Here is a 19990-nt window from a genome sequence, read left to right on the forward strand (position 1 = left end):
GAAATATAAACTAGGCTTTTAATATAAAAAATATGTCCTGTTATATGTAATTAGGCATTCCAGTATCCGAGATTTTTTAATAATAAAATTCTCCGTATATTCCCCAATAGAACCCTGGAACAAAACAACAACTCGCGTTTAACTTGTGATTGCTCTGTAGTCCGAGCTCCAGTGAGGATGAAAATCGCTATGGGGTTTGTCCACACGCTGATCATCATGAAAATCTTAGTTTTGTCGTGCGCGTTTCATATAAGTAAGTTTTGTGTTGTTTTGTAATCTTTTCAAGCCTTGTAATGTATGTAGAATACTTTAAAACTTAAAAAAACGTAGTGTCGGGTGGAAGGTAGTCACTGTTGCTTACTTTAAAGTACGTAGTTACTTTGCTCGGGTTAGCGATTTTCAGCTCCAGAGCAATTTTCTGATGGCTGTGTCATCAGAAAATACTGGAATGCCTCCTGTACCTATAGCCTCAAAAATACAAACCACTTCAAAGTCAGCATAACAATGCTGTAATTGAAACCACAACTCCACCTTAGGGATTGTTGCATCTTTGTGGCACCTCCACTTTAGTTGTTTACCTTTATAAGTTGTTAACTTGATGTTTTTACTTACTTGAGATAGCCTCTTGCCTGTGGGTATGCACCATTGTATTGAGAAGTGTGCAGTAGGTGAAACATATTTGCTCATTACACAGCATACAAAGATCGCTGAGATCCGATAACATCTGAAGTTACTCTCATCATATGTACAAACTTGCAGCTAGAAGCAACTGCAGTTTCAAGACAGTCCAGATTGCTAGATGGCTTCCTGATTCAATTATGCCTTTTTTCCCTTTAAAATGTATGGGGAGCCCCGGAGAAAAAATGTACCTTTTTTCAGTTTTAAAGCACTGTGCATGCCAAAGTAGTTAATTCCAACCCAACAAACTATATATTTCTGAGATCGTCAATCAATACTCTATCTGTTGAGCGTATAAAAAGTCCATTTTTCCAAAATTTAAAAATCGGGCTGGAATGCCTAATGTAATGTAGCTAATGCATATAATTATGTCTATTGTATCGTAGAAAAGACTGCTATGATACTGCCAGCTATAAACTGTAAGCATTGATACTGCCAGCTATAAACTGTAAGCATTGTAGCTAGCTCCAGTCCAGCGTACAGTTGATTGTTTTTTATATTTGTAGCTAGACACATTGTTCATGAGAATTAAGTTGTTGTGTTGTAGGTGGTGCCCTTTAATATAGCTAGCTAAGCATGGGAAAGTTATAGCCAGAAGATATTCCAGTGGAACAACTAGCAATATATCAAAAATGTGGGAGTTTTGTTCTCCCATGCAGCTATTGACGGCTTTAAAACATTATGAAATTGAAATCTTTATCCATGATTCTATGAATGATATTAAAAGATAAATTATACTACTGACTGAATATGATATTAAAAACTGAAGAACATTATCACATGTAGCTATATATACTGACCATACACTATCCCATACTAGTTCAATATATAGTGACCGAGCAGTGATTCAAAGAGCAGCAATCAACACTTTTGTGAGCATATATGTGGCATGTGTTATTATTGTTAGTTGATGCGGCTATAAAATGTGGAGCCACTTATAGTGCACTGATGGGTGTTCACATTTTAGTGTGTAATGCATATGAGGCAAAACCTTAACTATCATTTTATAAATCACTATATACCACAGTGAATGCACAACAGCACAGGATGAAGAACACACTGAAACCAGTCACAATGGTAGTCTTAGCAGTGTAAAGATTTTTTTGCACAAATGGTTTCTGACTCAAATTAGTGCCAACAAACAGTGGATTTAGTGAAAAGCCTGCAGCCTGAGAGGATCCTTCTTTTCAATATACCCTACTGTGAGATCTCTCAACTAAAAACTTTGGGGAGTCCTGTATCGTCCTAGCTATATGCCATACTTTTCTTATGAAACTGTTCGTGTAAGTGGCTGTTTTATTAGAGTTAGTTTGACTGCTCTATTAGAGTATTACATGCAATCTTCATAAAATTTCTTCCTTGTGGACAATAATGTTCTCCCTCTAAAATCACTTTTGAAATAATCTATGTAAGCTTTTATTGTTCTTCACAGGTTTTGCAGCTAATTCAATAATGTCCTTAATGAAGATGTCCAAAGCCCCTGGAAACCTATACCCCTAATCTATAATCACCTTGGTGGCAATCTTGTAAAGTTGTCATACAGTAGTAGCTATAGTAGTCTATGGTAGTTCAGAAATTTTGATATGTCAGGTCATTATAACTGCTTATATATTATTTATATAGTTTAGCTTCTGAATGTGGTGAAATATGTAATATGGCCACCATTGAAGTTTGGTTAGTTTCAATTCTTTTCATAAACTTCTCACTATGTACGAAGTTTATAACTTCATCACTTCAACTACTTGTCAACAATGCATACAGTGGAAAGAGCAGTTGTATTCAAGGAAGTATTAACCTGACACATTGTAACAGTCCAGGTGATGACTTTACCTCCTACATTTGTCCTGACTTAGACAGTACATTAGAGTACATCAATAATGTAACACAATATGGAAATATCAGTGTTGCACATGTGTGCCTACCTTCTGGATATTATACCCTCACAAGTCCACAATATTTAAATGTTAGTGTTACCCTAACTGGTTTAATTAACCAGTCAATCATACAATGTGACTATGATAGCAACAAGAATATTGCCACCAGTGAGGATGAACTACAGTTCACCTTATCCTTTTCAAGAGTGTCGTATGTGAGATTTGATTGTGTTCAGTTTGAGAGTTGTCCACAACCATTACGTATTACACTGGTCGATGATGTGATGATATCTAATAGTAGATTTGAGAGGTTTAGTGAAGGAGTGTTTGATATTTTCAATTCACACAACATCACAATTGTTAATAGTAGCTTCATTGACAATTATGGTACTGGTACTGTACTAATACCATTCAGAGGTAACACTGGAGCTGTAGCAGTCGGGTATGATAATGACAAATCTTCACATGTTGTTAATCCCTCCATTATGGTCGAGCGTTGCTTGTTCATAAACAATTCAGCAAATGTTTCAGCAAGATCACTCCGCACTTCAACTGAAATTTTATTAAATGGGGTATTCCCCAGTAGAGGAGGTGGTTTTGGATTATTCATGAGAGAACCAATTCAAAATATTAGCGCACAAATAGTTCACTGTCACTTTGCAAATAACTATGCATTCTCTTTTGGTGGTGGTGTGTATGTAGTATTCAATGGGGGAGTTAATCAACACATAGTTGTAATAGACAGTTGCCATTTTGTGGATAACATTGGAAGGTTGGGAGCTGGTGGCACACTGTTCATATATTTTGCTAATGGAAATATTGAATTTCCTATGACAGCAATAATACACAATTGTCATTATGTTGGGAATAAAGGTGAAACTGGAGGTGCAATGTATATCTTTCCTGAGTATTCTTTTGGAGGAGATGGCAATGTTGCCTTCATCAATAACTGTACGTTTGAAGACAACAAGGCATCATCATATGGAGGAGCTATCGCTACTGCAATATATTCTTTGTTTAGATACCAGAGCCTTCTTCCATTGTATCACATTACCGACTGGTAATACAATTTTTAATTAGTAGAAATGTTGCATGTGCTTTTTATCATATTTTTAGCACTTTTAAAATGAACACATGCTTGGATGGAATTGTAAATATTGGATATATCCCTTTTGCTTTGAAAGGAAAGAACATGTTCATGTCTAACATTGGTCCAGCTTTGAGAGTGAGTTGATTAAGTACATACATAATCATGTGTTTATTTCTAACAGATAATAGGATCTATTGTTCAAATCCATGATGAGGTGTGGTTCATTGATAATGAGACACCTGATGGAGGGGCATTGTATATCAACTCATTTGGACAAATTCAAATGTTTTCTAATTCATCAATGACGTTTGAGAGGAACAAAGGGCAGTAAGTTTTGTATAGCTGTCCGCAGTACAATTATTTGTATCCCATCTTTATGACACAGGATTGGAGCATCCATTGTCGTATCAACACGGACATTTTCATCAATATTTAATACACTTGTCAACAATCCTCGGTGCTTTTTGTTGTATCATACTCGAGGTATACCATTCTCAGAGATCCATGATGTAAGAGCAAGTTGGTCATTGACACTTTCCCAAATCACTCTTAACATTTTGCATATACATACTAACTGTAGTGCTTGTGATTAAGTAATCTTTGCTTACATTACTGACTACAGTTATGTTTGCAGCTAACCATTAGATTTACTGATAACAGTGCAGTTGAAGCATCGGCGATTTCTCTACCTAGCACTCAACACTGTTTGTGGGTTGGAAACACGTATCCATATTTTGATGCCTCTATCATAAACTGGCCATTTCTAAACATCAGGTAAAAGTAGAAATATCAAATTTGCCATACACAATTCCATCCATATAGCGATGGAGACTCAGCTACTGATATAAACTCTACGTATATTGAAACATCTGCAGCACTAATACACTTTGTTAATAATACAGTAAGTACACAGCTTTTGACTTATAGAATACGAATACGTGCCATATATAGGTCAGTGGTTGGCCAGGCAAGTCACTACCTCTTTTTGTTGAAATATTTGATGAAGATGGTCAGATTAGTTCTGAATTTTTGAAAGTTCAGATAAAAAATAATGACAAGGTTGTTGTTACACATACGGCATAAATGCAGTGGTCACTATGCACACACAGCCAACAACTGCCTACAGCATTCAGCCAACATTTCTGTATCAGCAGAAAAGCATATTAAACATTACATATGCTATTGGAGACATCACTCAACACGGACCTGATTATCTCAATGCCAGTACTACTATTACAGTGACAGAGTCCCCATCAGAAGTTAGCATTACATCAGTTATAGCTTTGCATAACTTGTTTATTGATAACAGAATATTAGAAGCAGTGTAATTTTGAATGCTACTCGTTGCCCAGCTGGTTACAGGTTGGCATACCATTCTGATTTGGGTGGTTTAACATGTCAGTGTAACACTGATCTTGAACACATACGTAATTGTGAAGATGATCAACGTACCATCCTACTAACTGTATGAGTGTTGTAGGAACAATAATTGTGTATTGTGTGAGTGTTTAATATAGGATGGATCATGGGGGATTGAACAAGCTCATGATGTTGATGAGAATTTGGTGGTTTATCCATGTCCTCCTGGATATTGTAAATGTATTCTACAACACAGCAGCCTTGGAGTAGATGTGTGTAGCTTTGCATACTTCAATGGTGACCCTGATAGACAGTGCATCTGTGAGAGGAAAGGTCAGCAAACTCAAACATAGTACTGTATTTACAATCTCTATACACAATAGGTTACTTGTGTGGTAATTGTAGAGATGGTAAAGGAGTAAGTGCTCTACTAAATCACTGTGTTGATTGTAATAATGCTTATGGAATACTGATTGGTGTGTTGGGTGAGTTGGAGTAACTGAAACACTCCAGCAAGTTGCCATATTTTGCAGTCATCATCGATGGAGTACTGATCGTTATTTTGTTATTTAAGAATGTCACATTTTCAGCTTTACTGTTCCCTACCATTTTCTTCATTAATGTGCGTTAAGCAACATATTAATAAGTGTATAGTACCAGTAAAATTTTGTCCATGCAGATGGTATCCTATGTTGGAGAGAACTTCCCTACCTCATATGACCAAATTGGGAGATATGTAAGTACAAATCTTACATAGTATGGTAGCAATGTGTCATGTTATTTTAGATGTACTATCTGAACAGTTTGCTCAGTTTATATTTCCCATATGATTTCTGTCTGTATTCTGGGACAACTGCTCTAGCATCATTCACCTTCAGATATATACCATTTTCACTGTCGATCATCATCTGTTCAATAATGATCACATGGTTGTGAGTTAGTGGCTAGCTATATCTGTCACAGTTTTCATAACTCATTACTCATTCTATAGTCGATACAGTGCAAAAAACACTAAGAAGATCCCATGGGATAGTCTATGGCTGCTACTAACACTGCAATACAGCCATGTGATCTACACATCTATGACTATACTGAACTGTCCTCATGTGGTTAATGAGAATGGAGAATTTGAATCTGTTAGTAGATATGTATACATACTAATATATTATTATTTTACAGAGGTGGTTTGTTAATGGAACACAAAGCTGCTTTGCTGGTCATCACATACTACTTGGGCTTTGGGCCATTGTTATGTTGTTAGTGTGTGCCATATTGATCCCATTCTTAACACTAGTGGCAGTTGGCATAATAAAGGTGTGCAGCTACGTACATGATAAATATGATTTCCTAAAGTGCTCATATATTCACTGTAGAGACCACATTGGCTTGGTCAACTGTCCAAATGTCTTAGAAAGCCATTTAAAGAAGATGTATCTTGGTGGTGTGCTGTTGAACTGGGGCGAAAAATTTTCATGCTACTTTTGGTGACTCCATTTCCACAAAACACCGTAAGCAATCTGCAGCTCAGATGATATCTGCTACTTAATCAAACTACTATTCTCTAGTGTCCTCCCTTGTTAACACTGATGGTAACGCTTTCATTGTATGCTTATGTGATGCCGTACAAAGATTTGTTTGTTAATGTTACTGAACTTTTGTTTCAGTTAAGTTTGATACTACTCTTGTTACTAAGATCCACTCCGACTATTGTGGACACATATTTAGTGTTCACTCAAAACCGTGGTTCTAGTGGTACCTGCATTGACAACAATAATGTAGCCACGCTAACATGGCTGTTGTTTCCATTTGCCTATTTGCCACTGATTGCTATCACAGTAATAATCATTGTGAAGTTGACTTGTAGAATATGGTAAGTATAGCTATATTATAGCTTAAATTTATACTATACTATAGGCAATGCTATAAAGATAAACATACTGAGAACACATATTTCTCACAAGAAACCATACCAACTGTTCATACTTGTGCTACTACTTGTGCACACCATTTCACAATAGATTTTGTGGATGGTGCATTTCAAATGAGGCAGTCCGGCAGCAATACTACTGATGATGATGATAAAGAAGAAACTGATGTCCCTGAAACAATAGATGATGATGTGGTCCCAAATGACACTACTTCCATTAAAAAATGAACAGTGTGGCCATGACATATTAATATTTACATGAATTTATATTAAGTAAACATTCAGTTTAGTATGTGACTGGTAGCTATTTATCTAGTAAGAAAATATATCATGCTGTACCTAATACACTATTGAAAAATTTTCTGATAGTATTTAAAAAAATAGCAACATAATTTAAAGTGGTGTCCACTTGATACCAGGCAAGTACAGGCACTTTTATTATTAATATAGTTTAAATTTAGCAAACCAGTTTATGCCTACATTATATACTCTTGGTTACACTCCTAGTGGGACAATATACAATACAAGAGCCAGCTATATATATACTCAGTCCAACTAACAGGGCCTTATACAAGGACATACATTTATCTCAACTCAATTTCTCCCACGGACTACTTCAGATTGGAGCAATCTTCAAATAATTAACATAGAAAATATACTGTAGAAGAATTTGAAACATTTTTTTAGTAAATTCGTTTTGATTTTGTTTTTGTAAATTGGTGTGATAGCTCACCATTCTAGGGCTTTGCTAATTATAAATACCATGGTCGTGCATCACCAAGTGTGGGCTATTTGTAACCACTTTAACACACATGCACAGCCACATAGCTACACACTCTAGATTGGATTCACACATACTCATACAGCCAATTTCAACCTTGCACATATACATACTTCCTAAGTGCTTACAAAACAGAGGAGTGGGGCTAGCCAAAATCATAACCTAAATACAAATTTGAGGCTAGCTGTCCAGCCCAACCCAGGGTTTTTTTCCTAGAAAACTAAAAATTAGCTCCACTCAGTTTAAACATTGGCTCAGTACATTTCAACTAAATAAAAACTCTGTGACTTCTATTGTCTTCAAGTACCAACTATACTATACATTAAACGATAATCAATCTTAACAATAATGTCATTATATAGGGTGGCAGTAGCCCACTTGTACAAATACGTGGCGTACCCTCTTTATTGTGGATTGTGCATCTGTAGTCATAAAGGTTTTTTTGGATTCAACTAAAATAATCAATCAAATGTGATTAATCCCATTCAAACTCATTGGCTCATTTTCATGCGACAACTAGACTTTTGATGACCATTCACGATACGGTACTGGACCCACCAAACCACAAGTGAAGGGCTGAGTCAACTAGATTGCATAAGAATCTGCTTATGTAATATATAGGATGGATGGCTGTGGTATTCGGGATTAATAGTGTGAACATTATAAACAGGAAGGAGTAAAATAATGCAAGACGTAGCCAAGCACTATTTCCTCCCTGTTTACAATGCAAGAGCTATTAATCCCAAATACCACAGCCATCAGTCCTATTACAAATTAATTCGACAACCATAGCAACTGTACATGTTACTAAACAACAACAAACAAAAAAAAAACACCGCAAAAGACCAATCACATTTAGCAACCATTGCTATGGTCTCAAAGCTATCTTTACCTTGTGTTGCTAAGCTATCCAATCATATTGTTGCTATGATATGGGCATCTATCACCATGGTAACAAATTGGAGATGTACTTCCAATAGAAGCACACCACACTATTTTAGCCAATCAGATTAATGACCTTGACAAAAAATTGCAATACTAATTCTGTTGGCTAATTGCTTGACATATTACATCAAGGTACTATTGAGAATATTATTCACTTGTCAGATTATAGCCCTGCTTTTCACATCTATGTGAATGGGTAGTCTGCCCACCCATTCACGTAGATGTGAAAAGCAAGGCTATTAAAACCACTATCGATCATCAGATACCGAGCAAACAGGGGTGAGTGCTTGTTAGTTATTTCACCTATCAGGTGAGCATGCCTAGAGTGATATATACATCACTTACAACATGACTGCATTGCGGAGTTTTGCTGATATGTACACCTTTAGACCTTGGGCCTGTGGCCCTTGGATTTCTATATCAGCATAATCCCTCACAGCTGTGTTTATCATCACCTGTTAACTACTATGTCATAACTTTGCCACTAGCCGGCTTTAAATATGAGAACACACATTTCTTACAAGAAGCCACACCAACTGTTCATATTTGTGGTACTACTTGTGCACACCATTTCACAATGAATTTTGTGGATGGTGCATTTCAAATGAGGCAGTCAGGCAGAGCTGATACTACTGATGATGATAATAAAGAAGCTGAAACCGATGCCCTAAAAACAGCACATGATGTGGTCACTAAAGCCTCAAATGACACTACTTCCACCGAAAAGTGCGGTTACATGTTTTTATTTATTTATTTTTCCAAAGAAGGGTTCCACAAAAGGCTTCCCACAGGCCATTAATGCAGCTAGGCTCACCCTGCATTAAAAAGCATTTTAAAAACTGAAATGATATATATATTAAAAAGTAAACACTGCATGAGTGTGGCCATGACATACTAACAATTTAATACCAACACATGAATAATTATAAGTGAACATTCTGTTTAATATTATCTAGCTATAGCTACTTTAGTAAGAAGCTTACTTAGGGCCGCTGAGTCCTGTCCTGCATAGTATCATAAACTAAGTAGCTAAAGTCTTTGAGCAGGCTGTATGACCAGGTGTCCTACACTGACCTTCAGCACTTGTGCTGTAAAGTATTAATAAATAAATAAACTAGTGTCCATTTGATTCTACTTGGGGTACTTAGAGATAATGAGTTACTCTCTAGAATTCCTATGAATCATTAGTATAATTACATGAAAAATAACAAGGAGAAAACATCCTGACCACCTGGTAGACTCCTGTAAGCGTTCGAGCGTAAATCGGATGGCTGCAGGTTCGAGGCCACCTAGGTCCAGTCATGGATTTTTTCTCCTTTCTCAAACTTTTCAAACACACCTTAAGTAGCTAAAGTCTTTGAGCAGGCTGTATAGGACCAGGTGTCCTACAGACCCTGTAAAGCATTAATAAATAAATTTAAAAATGGTCTATATATATTTTGAACATTAATTGTCACAGCACCATATTAGGCCACTCCAAATAAATTCTCAGTTTCCCGTCCACCGCCCGCATCTAGTTACTGTCAGCTCTAAATATTCCATTATTCCGTATTCTTCCAGTTATTCTTGCATACTGAGAGGCTCAAAAAACCATCTTGAAACAGTGTCAGCTCACGTGTCAGCAGTGCTATCGAGTTGGCACAAGCTTCACGTTTGCACTATTTTTGCAACTTGAAAAGGAAGGAACAAACTTACGCATGCTTCTATGCAGCTTTTTATGGTTGTGCCAGGCAAATAATGGCTTGAAAAGCTGCCAATCTTATAATGAAATAATGAAAATGGACCGCCCGCCCGCCCGCCCGCATGCAAATATATTGACGGGAAACAGAGAATTTATTTGGAGTGGCCTTAGCTGCGTATGTAGTCTCGGCTGTCTCGTCACAAGGAAGGCGAGCCAGACTACATATTATGCACGTCAGTCACATGCAACCTTTGATACCATCGCAACGCGCTGACTTGCGCAATCATTACTACTAAGCACGTGATTAAGTAATTAAGCATTCAACACAATCGAGGGCGTTGCTCCATGCATCCGCTACAAGGCAATGTAAGTTTATGTGTGATTATCTGGCGTATTTTAGTTGTTTTTATGTCACTTTTATATCCCTACGTAAAGTTCATCAATCTCAGTAAAGTCTGCATGCAGGCTGGTTAATTCTCAAGGCAATTAATTTTAAATCATATTTGCATTACATTAAAAGTTTACGCCTACTTTTAATTTAATTTATACTGACTAATAATAAGTTGTGTGAACGTGTATTGCATTATACATAGACCTAGCTATATACATAGCAGGATATTAAACTTACGAATGTGTATTAATATCTTAAAGCCAATGATGTCGACAAACTTCAGATACTGGATAATTTTGCTTGTGCTTGTAACCTTATCTCTGAACACAGAAGTATCCTTGTCATCACCAGTACAAGTTAGTGTTGACAATATTTATGTTGGAGAAAGCATTTGTATTTCGAGTGACCGCTTGAATATGACACATTGTAACAGTCCAGGTGATGACTTTACCTCCTACAGTTGTCCTGACTTAGACAGTACATTAGAGTACATCAATAATGCAACACAATATGGAAATATCAGTGTTGCACATGTGTGCCTACCTTCTGGATATTTTACCATCACAAGTCCACGATATCTAAATGTTAGTGTTACCCTAACTGGTTTACTTAACCAGTCAATCATACAATGTGATTATGATAGCAACAAGAATATTGCCACCAGTGAGGATGAACTACAGTTCACCTTATCCTTTTCAAGAGTGTCATTTGTGAGATTTGATTGTGTTCAGTTTGAGAGTTGTCCACAACCATTACGTATTACACTGGTTGATGATGTGATGATATCTAATAGCGGATTTGAGAGGTTTAGTGAAGGAGTGTTTGATATTTTCAATTCAAACAACATCACAATTGTTAATAGTAGCTTCATTGACAATTATGGTACTGGTACTGTACTAATACCATTCAGAGGTAACACTGGAGCTGTAGCAGTCGGGTACAACAGAAACGATCCTTTACCAATTGTTACTCCCACCATTTTAGTTGAGCATTGTTTATTTGTGAACAACTCAGCAACAGTTTCAGCTGAATCAATGCGTACCTCAACTAGCACTATTGCTACTGGAGTATTTACTGGCAGGGGAGGTGGCTTTGGTGTATTTGTACAGGATTCAATTAGAAATGTTTCTATATGGACCATCGACAGTGAGTTTATAGACAATTATGCATTTTCCTTTGGTGGTGGTATGTATGTGGCACTCAATGGTGATAAAAATCAACATAACTCAACGTTACAATATTGTCAGTTTATAAACAACAGAGCAAACTTAGGAGCTGGTGGTATGCTTATTGTGTTTCTCTCCAATGGAGATCGAAGGAACCCTATGACAGCAACATTTTCTAACTGTTACTTTGCTAGAAACTATGCAGAAACTGGAGGTGCAATGTATATATTTCCTGAGTATTCTTTGGGAGGAGACGGCAATGTTGCATTCATCGATAACTGTACATTTGAATACAATGAGGCATCTTCGTTTGGTGGAGCAGTTGCTACTGCAATATATTCTGTCTTTCGATCCACTGATCTCCTTCCATTGCATCATATTGTTAACTGGTAGGACACCAAACAACATTTGTGTGTTAACACACGTGTGTTTTATTACAGTACTTTTAAGAGGAACAGATGTCCAGATGGAATTGTAAATATTGGATATGTCCCTTTTGTTTTAAAGGGAAAGAATGTTTTCATGTCTAATTTTGGTCCTGCCTTTCGGGTAAGTCGGCAAACACACAATTGTACTTACTTTATATACATGTAATAATAGATAATAGCATCTGTAGTTCAAATCCATGATGAGGTAAAGTTTATTGATAATGAAACACCTGAAGGAGGGGCAATGTATATCAACTCATTTGGACAAATCAAAATGTATCCCAGTTCATCTATAACATTTGAAAACAACAGAGGAGGGTAAGAACAACGCATCAACAAGTTTAGATTAACAATGTCTCCTTTGTACCAATAGCATTGGAGCTGCCATTGTTGTATCAACACAGACATTTCCGTCAGTGTTTAATAGACTTCTCAACAATCCACAGTGCTTTCTGTTGTACTACACTCCTGGAGTATCATTCTTAGACGTCAGTGATGTAAGCACTGTCCATGAAATTAATGATGGTTAACACTGTGCTGTGTTTTATTACAGGTACGTCTAAATTTCAACAACAATACTGCATTGGAAGCATCTGCCATATTCCTGACCAGTGCTCAGCAGTGTTCATGGATTGGGAACACACCACCATACTTTGATGCTGCCTCTGTCTTAGATTGGCCTTTTTTCAAAATCAAGTAAGGATTAATAAAACGTTACCAGTCAACATTGTATGCCATGTGTTAGTCAAAGTGATGGGATGGCTACACGTATTGAAACTATTGCAGCTCAAATAGATATTACTAATCACACCGTAAGAGCGCTTTGTAATGTAGATGTCATGCTCATGATTGAAGGTTCACTTGTATGTAGGTTAGTGGCTGGCCAGGTGAACTACTGCCTATTTCCGTCAATCTAGTAGATGAAATAAACCAGAATGCTTCTGAGTTGCTGCAACTAGAGCCAAGAGACCAGAATAACCAAGTATTTATGAAGCATAGTTTCAAAAATGTACATATTTTATTATCATAGCCCACTACCAAGTATAGAATCCAGCCAGCATTTTTCTATCAGCAAAATCAGCGACTACTTGACATAACATTTGCTATTGATGAAAGTGTTCAACAAGAAATTGAGTATGGTAATGCCAGTACTGTTGTGGCAATTGAAGAACCTTTAATTGGGGTGAGTATAATGTCTACCATATCATGAATGGATCATTTTCTCATTCGATCTTTGCAGAATATTAAAACCAGTATCATTTTGAATGCTACTCGCTGTCTAGCTGGTTACCGGTTGGCAAGCGATTCTGATTTGGGTGGTTTAACATGTTGGTGTAACACTGATCTTGAACACATACGTAATTGTGAAGATGATCAACGTACCATCCTACTAACTGTATGAGTGTTGTAGGAACAATAATTGTTTATTGTGTGAGTGTTTAATATAGGATGGATCATGGGGGATTAAACAAGCTCATGATGCTGATGAGAATTTGGTGGTTTATCCATGTCCTCCTGGATATTGTAAATGTTTCCCACAACACAGCAGCCTTGGAGTAGATGTGTGTACTTTTGCATACTTCAATGGTGACCCTGATAAACAATGTGTCTGTGAGAGGAAAGGTCAGCAAACTCAAACATATAATTATATTACTGTGTTTATAATCTCTATACACAACAGGTTACTTATGTGGTGATTGTAGAGATGGTAAAGGAGTAAGTGCTCTACTAAATCACTGTGTTGATTGTAGTAATGCTTATGGAATACTGATTGGTGTGTTGGGTAAGTGGTAAACAAACTTGGATGATGTTAACGTTTACTGTGATAGTGATCATTGATGGAATAGTGATTATTATTTTGCTGTTTAAGAATGTCAGTTTTTCAGCTTTACTATTCCCTACCATATTCTTCATTAATGTAAGTAACCATATACTAGTAGAGTGAATAATACTGACTTTTGTCTATGTAGATGGTGTCTTATGTTGGTGAGAACTTTCCTACTTCATATGACGAAGTTGGGAGATATGTGAGTACAAACCTTATTGATAATTATTGTTAATGTTACTAATGTATCGTGTTATTTTAGATGTACTATCTGAACAGTTTTCTCAGTTTGTATTTCCCATATGATTTCTGTCTGTATTCTGGGACAACTGCACTAGCATCATTCACCTTCAGATACATACCATTTTCACTATCGATCATCATCTGTTCAATAGTGACCGCATGGTTGTAAGTACACCAATACTTAAGTAGAGTACCTACCTATGGTGTGTGTTAATAAGTGAATGTTTATTATTTACCGATAATATTTTTTTGTTTGCTCATGAAATGAATATTCATGAATCAAGTCTCTATTGAGTTACGTACATGTCCTGTGAAAGTGGAATTTTCTTTGCATGTGTAATGTAAAGGTCTGCACAACAATGCAACTAATACTAGTTAGTAAATCATTAACATATTTGTTGTATGCTGCGTTTATTCATATGATTCTCACAACTGAGATTAAAATCTGAAAAATGTTCATAGATGTCAAAGTGGATACTGTTTTGTATATAATCCATTAAGATTCACTGTAAGGAGACCCATGTTGTCCTCCATGTCCAATTTATATATTGCATAATAAAAGTGTATACTCAGCTATTGGTGTTAACACATGTTGTTTCTGTAGCCGATACAGTTTCAAGACTAGCAGGCCAATTAAATGGAGCAGTCTATGGCTACTACTAACACTACAATACAGTCATGTGATCTACACATCTATGACTGTATTGAACTGTCCTCACGTGGTCAATGAAAATGGAGAATTTGAATCTGTTAGTATGGAGTAGTAGCTAACCATTGCTATCATAGTTTGTTTCACAGCGTTGGTTCATTAATGGAACACACAGTTGCTTCACTGATCGTCATGCACTGCTAGGACTGTGGGCTATTGTTATGCTGTTGGTGTGTGCACTGTTGATCCCATTCCTGGCCTTAGTGGCAGTTGGTAAAATAAAGGTGTGTTAACATTAATTTTTGTGAATTGTATCAGTAGCAGGGATATAGACATGATTTATCAAAGGTGACTTTTAGATTTGGTAGCGAGTTACAGATGCTGAGCCTGGAGGCACAGTCTCCAACTACTGACAGTGTTAGATTAATGATTCTGTGGATGATATATAATATTTTTAAGATGGAATCCCTTAATGCATATGGCTAGTCACAAGGTATAGGTATTGGTGGTAGTGGAAATCTAGATCGAAATGCATTCTAATTTAGAATGAAACACTGAAGAGTTTTCATTCCTTGGTGTTATATAGGCTGAGGTACTCTAATAGAGCAGTCAAATGCATTTAAGTTAAAAGTACTCTAATAGAACAGTCACAGCAATACAGGTAATAAAGAATAATACATTTAAGAATTCTTGTGCCTCCTATATGACCCAGAATCAGGGTAAGTTCCACTACGTTACTTTTCTCTTTTTCGTACCTTTGTGCTGCCAAACTTTGTTATTTGGTGTTTCTGCTGCAAAACCTAAATCGCAAAAAGCTTCCCATGATTTTTAGGAAATTTTTTGGCTGAGTAGACATTTGTTCTGGTTCCTATATGTAGGTTATGCTTTTTAAATAAGATCTACTGTAATGTGTTTATGGAGTCATCAACTTGGAATCCCATACCATCTATTGTCAATCTGGCCATTCTGGCAACCTTATAAGTGAATGCTGATTTCTAGCTGTCAGTTACTACTAGGGGTGGTGGCAAGGGAAGTACATCCAGTGCAGTAGCCCAAAGGGACTGGAACATATATATAAGCTGGTCATGTGCAGAAAAGGCCAATATTTCTTGGGTTTACTATGCAGGTGGCTACATTAGATGAGTGAATTATTGTGGAATTTAAAGTTGAGAGGCGGCCTATTTATACAAGTTGTTGCCATACAGGATTTATTGTACATCATTTACTATAGAAACCTCATTGGCTTAGTCAGCTAGCAAGGTATCTTAATAAGCCATTCAAGGAAGAAGTTCCATGGTGGTGTGCTGTTGAGTTGGGAAGGAAATTTATATTACTACTCTTTTTGATTCCATTTCCACAAAACACAGTAAGCCACATAAAACTGCATTAGAAACATTACTGCATTAAAATATTTTATTATAGTGTCCCCCACTGTTAATACTGATGATGATGTTTGCTCTGTATACCTATATAATGCCCTACAAAGACATGTTGGTCAATGTGGTTGAGCTTTTGTTTCAGTTAATGTTCATGTTATTTCTGCTGCTGAGATCTACCCGAGACATTGTGGACGACTATTTAGTATTCCCTTACCATAATAACTTTTTGGATAATATTAGTTTCTTGAACAAAAATTGCACTGATAATGAGACTGGCGTGGCCACTTTAACCTGGCTATTATTTCCATTTGCCTATTTTCCTCTGCTTATTTCCACTGTATTAATCACTGCCAAGTTGCTTAAGAAGGCATGGTGAGTGCACCTCACATACTGTAAAATTTGTAATTTGCATATTTTTATAGGTCAAGTAGTAAAATTAGCAATCCTACCAGAGTTATCAGAAATCATTCACGTAAAAAGAGAACATCAACCATAAGAGTTAATACAGTAAATGCCCGTCATCTCACATTGGAGTTTGTAGATGGTACTTATCAAAGTGCACCCAGAAAAGATGTGATTGCAAATAGCCTTGGAGATGAAAATGTTGCTGTTGCTGCTGCTACTGCTGTTGTGTCTACAATAATTAAGAATGAATCTTTTGGTGTAGAAGATAATTTGACTGTTACCACTGAAAATAACACTAAATTATAATTTAGCTACTATTAGATTACTAATCCTATCACAATACAGATAAATATTGTTGTATTATGACATATAGCTATGTACCTTTAAAGCACAATATATTGCTCAACTGCTGTACTTCTTAGTATATCCTAGCTACACCTTGGCCGGTCTCATTCACCGATGTATGTTCTATTAGAGATATCACAGCATAATGTCATCAGTGGACAAAAGGCAGTTTATTAACATACAAATATTATGGAGTAGGGAACAGGCAAAAGGAGGGCTTGTAGGAGTGACTGCAACTGATACTATACCTATCAGTGCAGATTTGTTATATTTTCCAAACCTTACAAATGCTCCACCTGCAGTTTGTATGTAAACATCAAGTCAAGATTCAAGAATGAATGGGCTAACGCCTTCAGCACATTAGTTTACAGTAACAATATTATATATGTAATAGTTCAACCACGGGCACAAGTGCTTTGCCTGATATACACGCACAAGCACGAGGGCCGCAGGCCCAAGTGCGTATATACAGGCAAAGCACGAGTGCCCGTGGTATATGTTCTACTTTAGCATGTAGACCCACCTAATTGGCAAAATCTTTAGTTGCTATACCCTTCTCTTATATAGGGAACCAAGTAAGCTGTGATCGTGGGATTGAATTTTGCCAAACAAACTGTGATTGTGGGATTCAATTTTAACACATCAAACAGTAGTTTGATTTTGTTAATATAGAGACTAGTGTTAATTATGTTACTTTAATTGCTACATTTACAAAAAGTTTAATAAAAACAACTACTGTTGATGTATTAAAATTAAATCCCACAATCACAGGTTGTTTGGCAGAATTCAATCCCACAATCACAGCTTGCTTGATTCCCTATATAAGATAACAGCATAACATCAAAGAAATCTGATGATTTCTGGATATAGTGTGCACTCCTATTAGGTGTGCAATGTATCAAGGTAACGAGATATTCACATGTATGCACTGCTACCAGTGTGTATATCTCATTAAGGCAGTGCGTATATCACGTTACACACTGCCTTAATGAGATATATGCACTGCCATAAGTACGTATGTCTCGTTAACTTGAGACATTGCACACCTATTAGGAGTGCACACTATATCCAGAAATCATCAGATTTCTTTGATGTTATCCTCTTCTCTTATATAGGGAATCAAGCAAGCTGTGATTGTGGGATTTAATTTTAATACATCAACAGTAGTTTTTTTTTTTTTACTTTTGTAAAATGTAGCAATTAATTAACACTAGTCTCTTAAAATTGCTATATTAGCAAAAATAAAATCAAACTACTGTTTGATGTATTAAAATTGAATCCCACAATCACAGTTTGTTTGGCAAAATTCAATTCCACAATCACAGCTTACTTGGTTCCCTATGTAAGAGAAGGGTATAGCAACTAAAGATTTTGCCAATTAGGTGGGTCTACATGCTAAAGTAGAACATATTAGTTATACCACGGGCACTCGTGCTTTGCCTAATATATATGCACTTGCACTCGGGCCTGTGGCCCTCGTGCTTGTATGTATATATCAGGAAAAGCACTCGTGCGCGTGGTATAACTATTACATGCATATATATATATTTATTATATTGTCCATGCAGCCATATTATTTTTATCCACACAAAAACTGCCAAACTGTGAAAAATGGTGTGGCCTTAAAAAGCCTGGGTGAAAAAAAGTGAAATCAAAGGTGGCGGCCAAGAAATGATTGCAGTGATGTTAATGCTAATAAATTTTAAAATACATTATTATAGCATTAACATCATTGCAGCCAAGAACACCTTTGATTTCACTTTTTTCACCCAAGCTTTTTTAAGGCTGCACCATTTTTTCACAGCTTGGTTGTTTTTGTGTGGATTTCGCTTCTTTTTGTACTTTGATACCAAAACCAGCCTATGGTTGACTTTAGGATTTGTTTTTACTTACATTTCTTCTTATATATACACTGAGACATAATGATGATCATCAAAGACGGACTTACAAATGTATTGTATTGCTTTAGAACGTGCATTTTTGAGGAATTCTAATAGAACATACATAGAATGTTCTAGAACAATCTAGAACTTCCATTGGTAGAGCTTTTTACTTCAATATTTGATAATATTATTGTAATACTCTAATAGAGTGCACTATTTTTTGAAGACTTCTAATAGAACAGGCTGGTGCATATAGTTCAAAAATTTAGTCATAAATTTTCATGAGGCTTTATCAATACGAGCTAATCAAAAGTCTTGACATTGAGTACTGTAGAATGCTTAAATCCTAGACTCCCTATATACATTACTCTAGCAACCCCTTATTGGCAAAAAACCTATGTTGCCTTGTCAGTATGACAGTATTGCTGGAGTAACCACTGGGTCTGGGATTGAATTCAGCACAGTTTTAGCTAATTTGTTCATCTTTGCTTTTGGTTAAAAGACCCAACAACGATACACTATCCGATATATTCTGTCAATGGAATCCCTATCAAATGTCTACTACAACACAAAGATCTTGGTGTGACATTCTCAACTGACTTAGTGGTCATCACATTATAAATCTATCTCTGCAAAGCTTATCAAACCCTAGGATTAATCAGAAGAACTTTCAAAACTGACTGCATTGAGGTAAAGAAGAATCTATATATCACACTAGTACAATCCCAACTAATGTACTGCTCACAGATATGGAGACCAAAAGATATTACAACATTAATGTACATCCTCAAACTCAATGATTTAATGTTTCTTATAAAAGCGCTAAAATCACCATCAGACAACTTTAACATCAAGGACCACATCACCTTCACAAGTCATTTCACAAGATCAGGAGTGCACCACAAAGTTAATTCATCCAAGAACTTCAACAGCAGCACAGA

At 36.3% G+C, this 19990-nt stretch overlaps 2 protein-coding genes across 3 annotated transcripts; both read left to right on the forward strand.

Annotated features, from left to right (window-relative positions):
• Positions 1–127: 127 nt before the first annotated feature.
• LOC136249954 (uncharacterized) lies at positions 128–7268 on the forward strand. Of its 2 annotated transcripts, XM_066042087.1 has the most exons (20): positions 1510–1550; positions 2302–3612; positions 3669–3777; positions 3824–3969; positions 4028–4151; positions 4277–4416; positions 4465–4543; positions 4594–4701; positions 4752–4901; positions 4952–5107; positions 5160–5334; positions 5385–5486; positions 5535–5623; positions 5681–5737; positions 5788–5933; positions 5993–6137; positions 6181–6315; positions 6375–6509; positions 6567–6871; positions 6916–7268. In XM_066042087.1, the coding sequence occupies exons 2-20, from the start codon at positions 2333–2335 to the stop codon at positions 7154–7156; spliced, it is 3822 nt and encodes a 1273-aa protein (XP_065898159.1). In that variant the 5' UTR covers positions 1510–1550; positions 2302–2332; the 3' UTR covers positions 7157–7268. The 2 variants fall into 2 exon arrangements, with proteins under 2 accessions (XP_065898158.1, XP_065898159.1); XM_066042086.1 differs by having other exon boundaries at positions 128–3612.
• Positions 7269–10664: 3396 nt separating this feature from the next.
• Positions 10665–17235, forward strand: LOC136249956 (uncharacterized). Its single transcript, XM_066042090.1, has 20 exons — positions 10665–10701; positions 10987–12281; positions 12333–12441; positions 12493–12638; positions 12694–12817; positions 12874–13016; positions 13066–13132; positions 13192–13302; positions 13351–13503; positions 13561–13716; positions 13769–13943; positions 14002–14103; positions 14150–14238; positions 14291–14347; positions 14408–14553; positions 14993–15137; positions 15187–15321; positions 16269–16403; positions 16460–16788; positions 16839–17235. The coding sequence occupies exons 1-20, from the start codon at positions 10681–10683 to the stop codon at positions 17125–17127; spliced, it is 3927 nt and encodes a 1308-aa protein (XP_065898162.1). The 5' UTR covers positions 10665–10680; the 3' UTR covers positions 17128–17235.
• Positions 17236–19990: the final 2755 nt, after the last annotated feature.

Source organism: Dysidea avara, chromosome 3 (genome assembly GCF_963678975.1).
Source record: "Dysidea avara chromosome 3, odDysAvar1.4, whole genome shotgun sequence".
Taxonomy (NCBI): Eukaryota; Metazoa; Porifera; class Demospongiae; order Dictyoceratida; family Dysideidae; genus Dysidea; species Dysidea avara.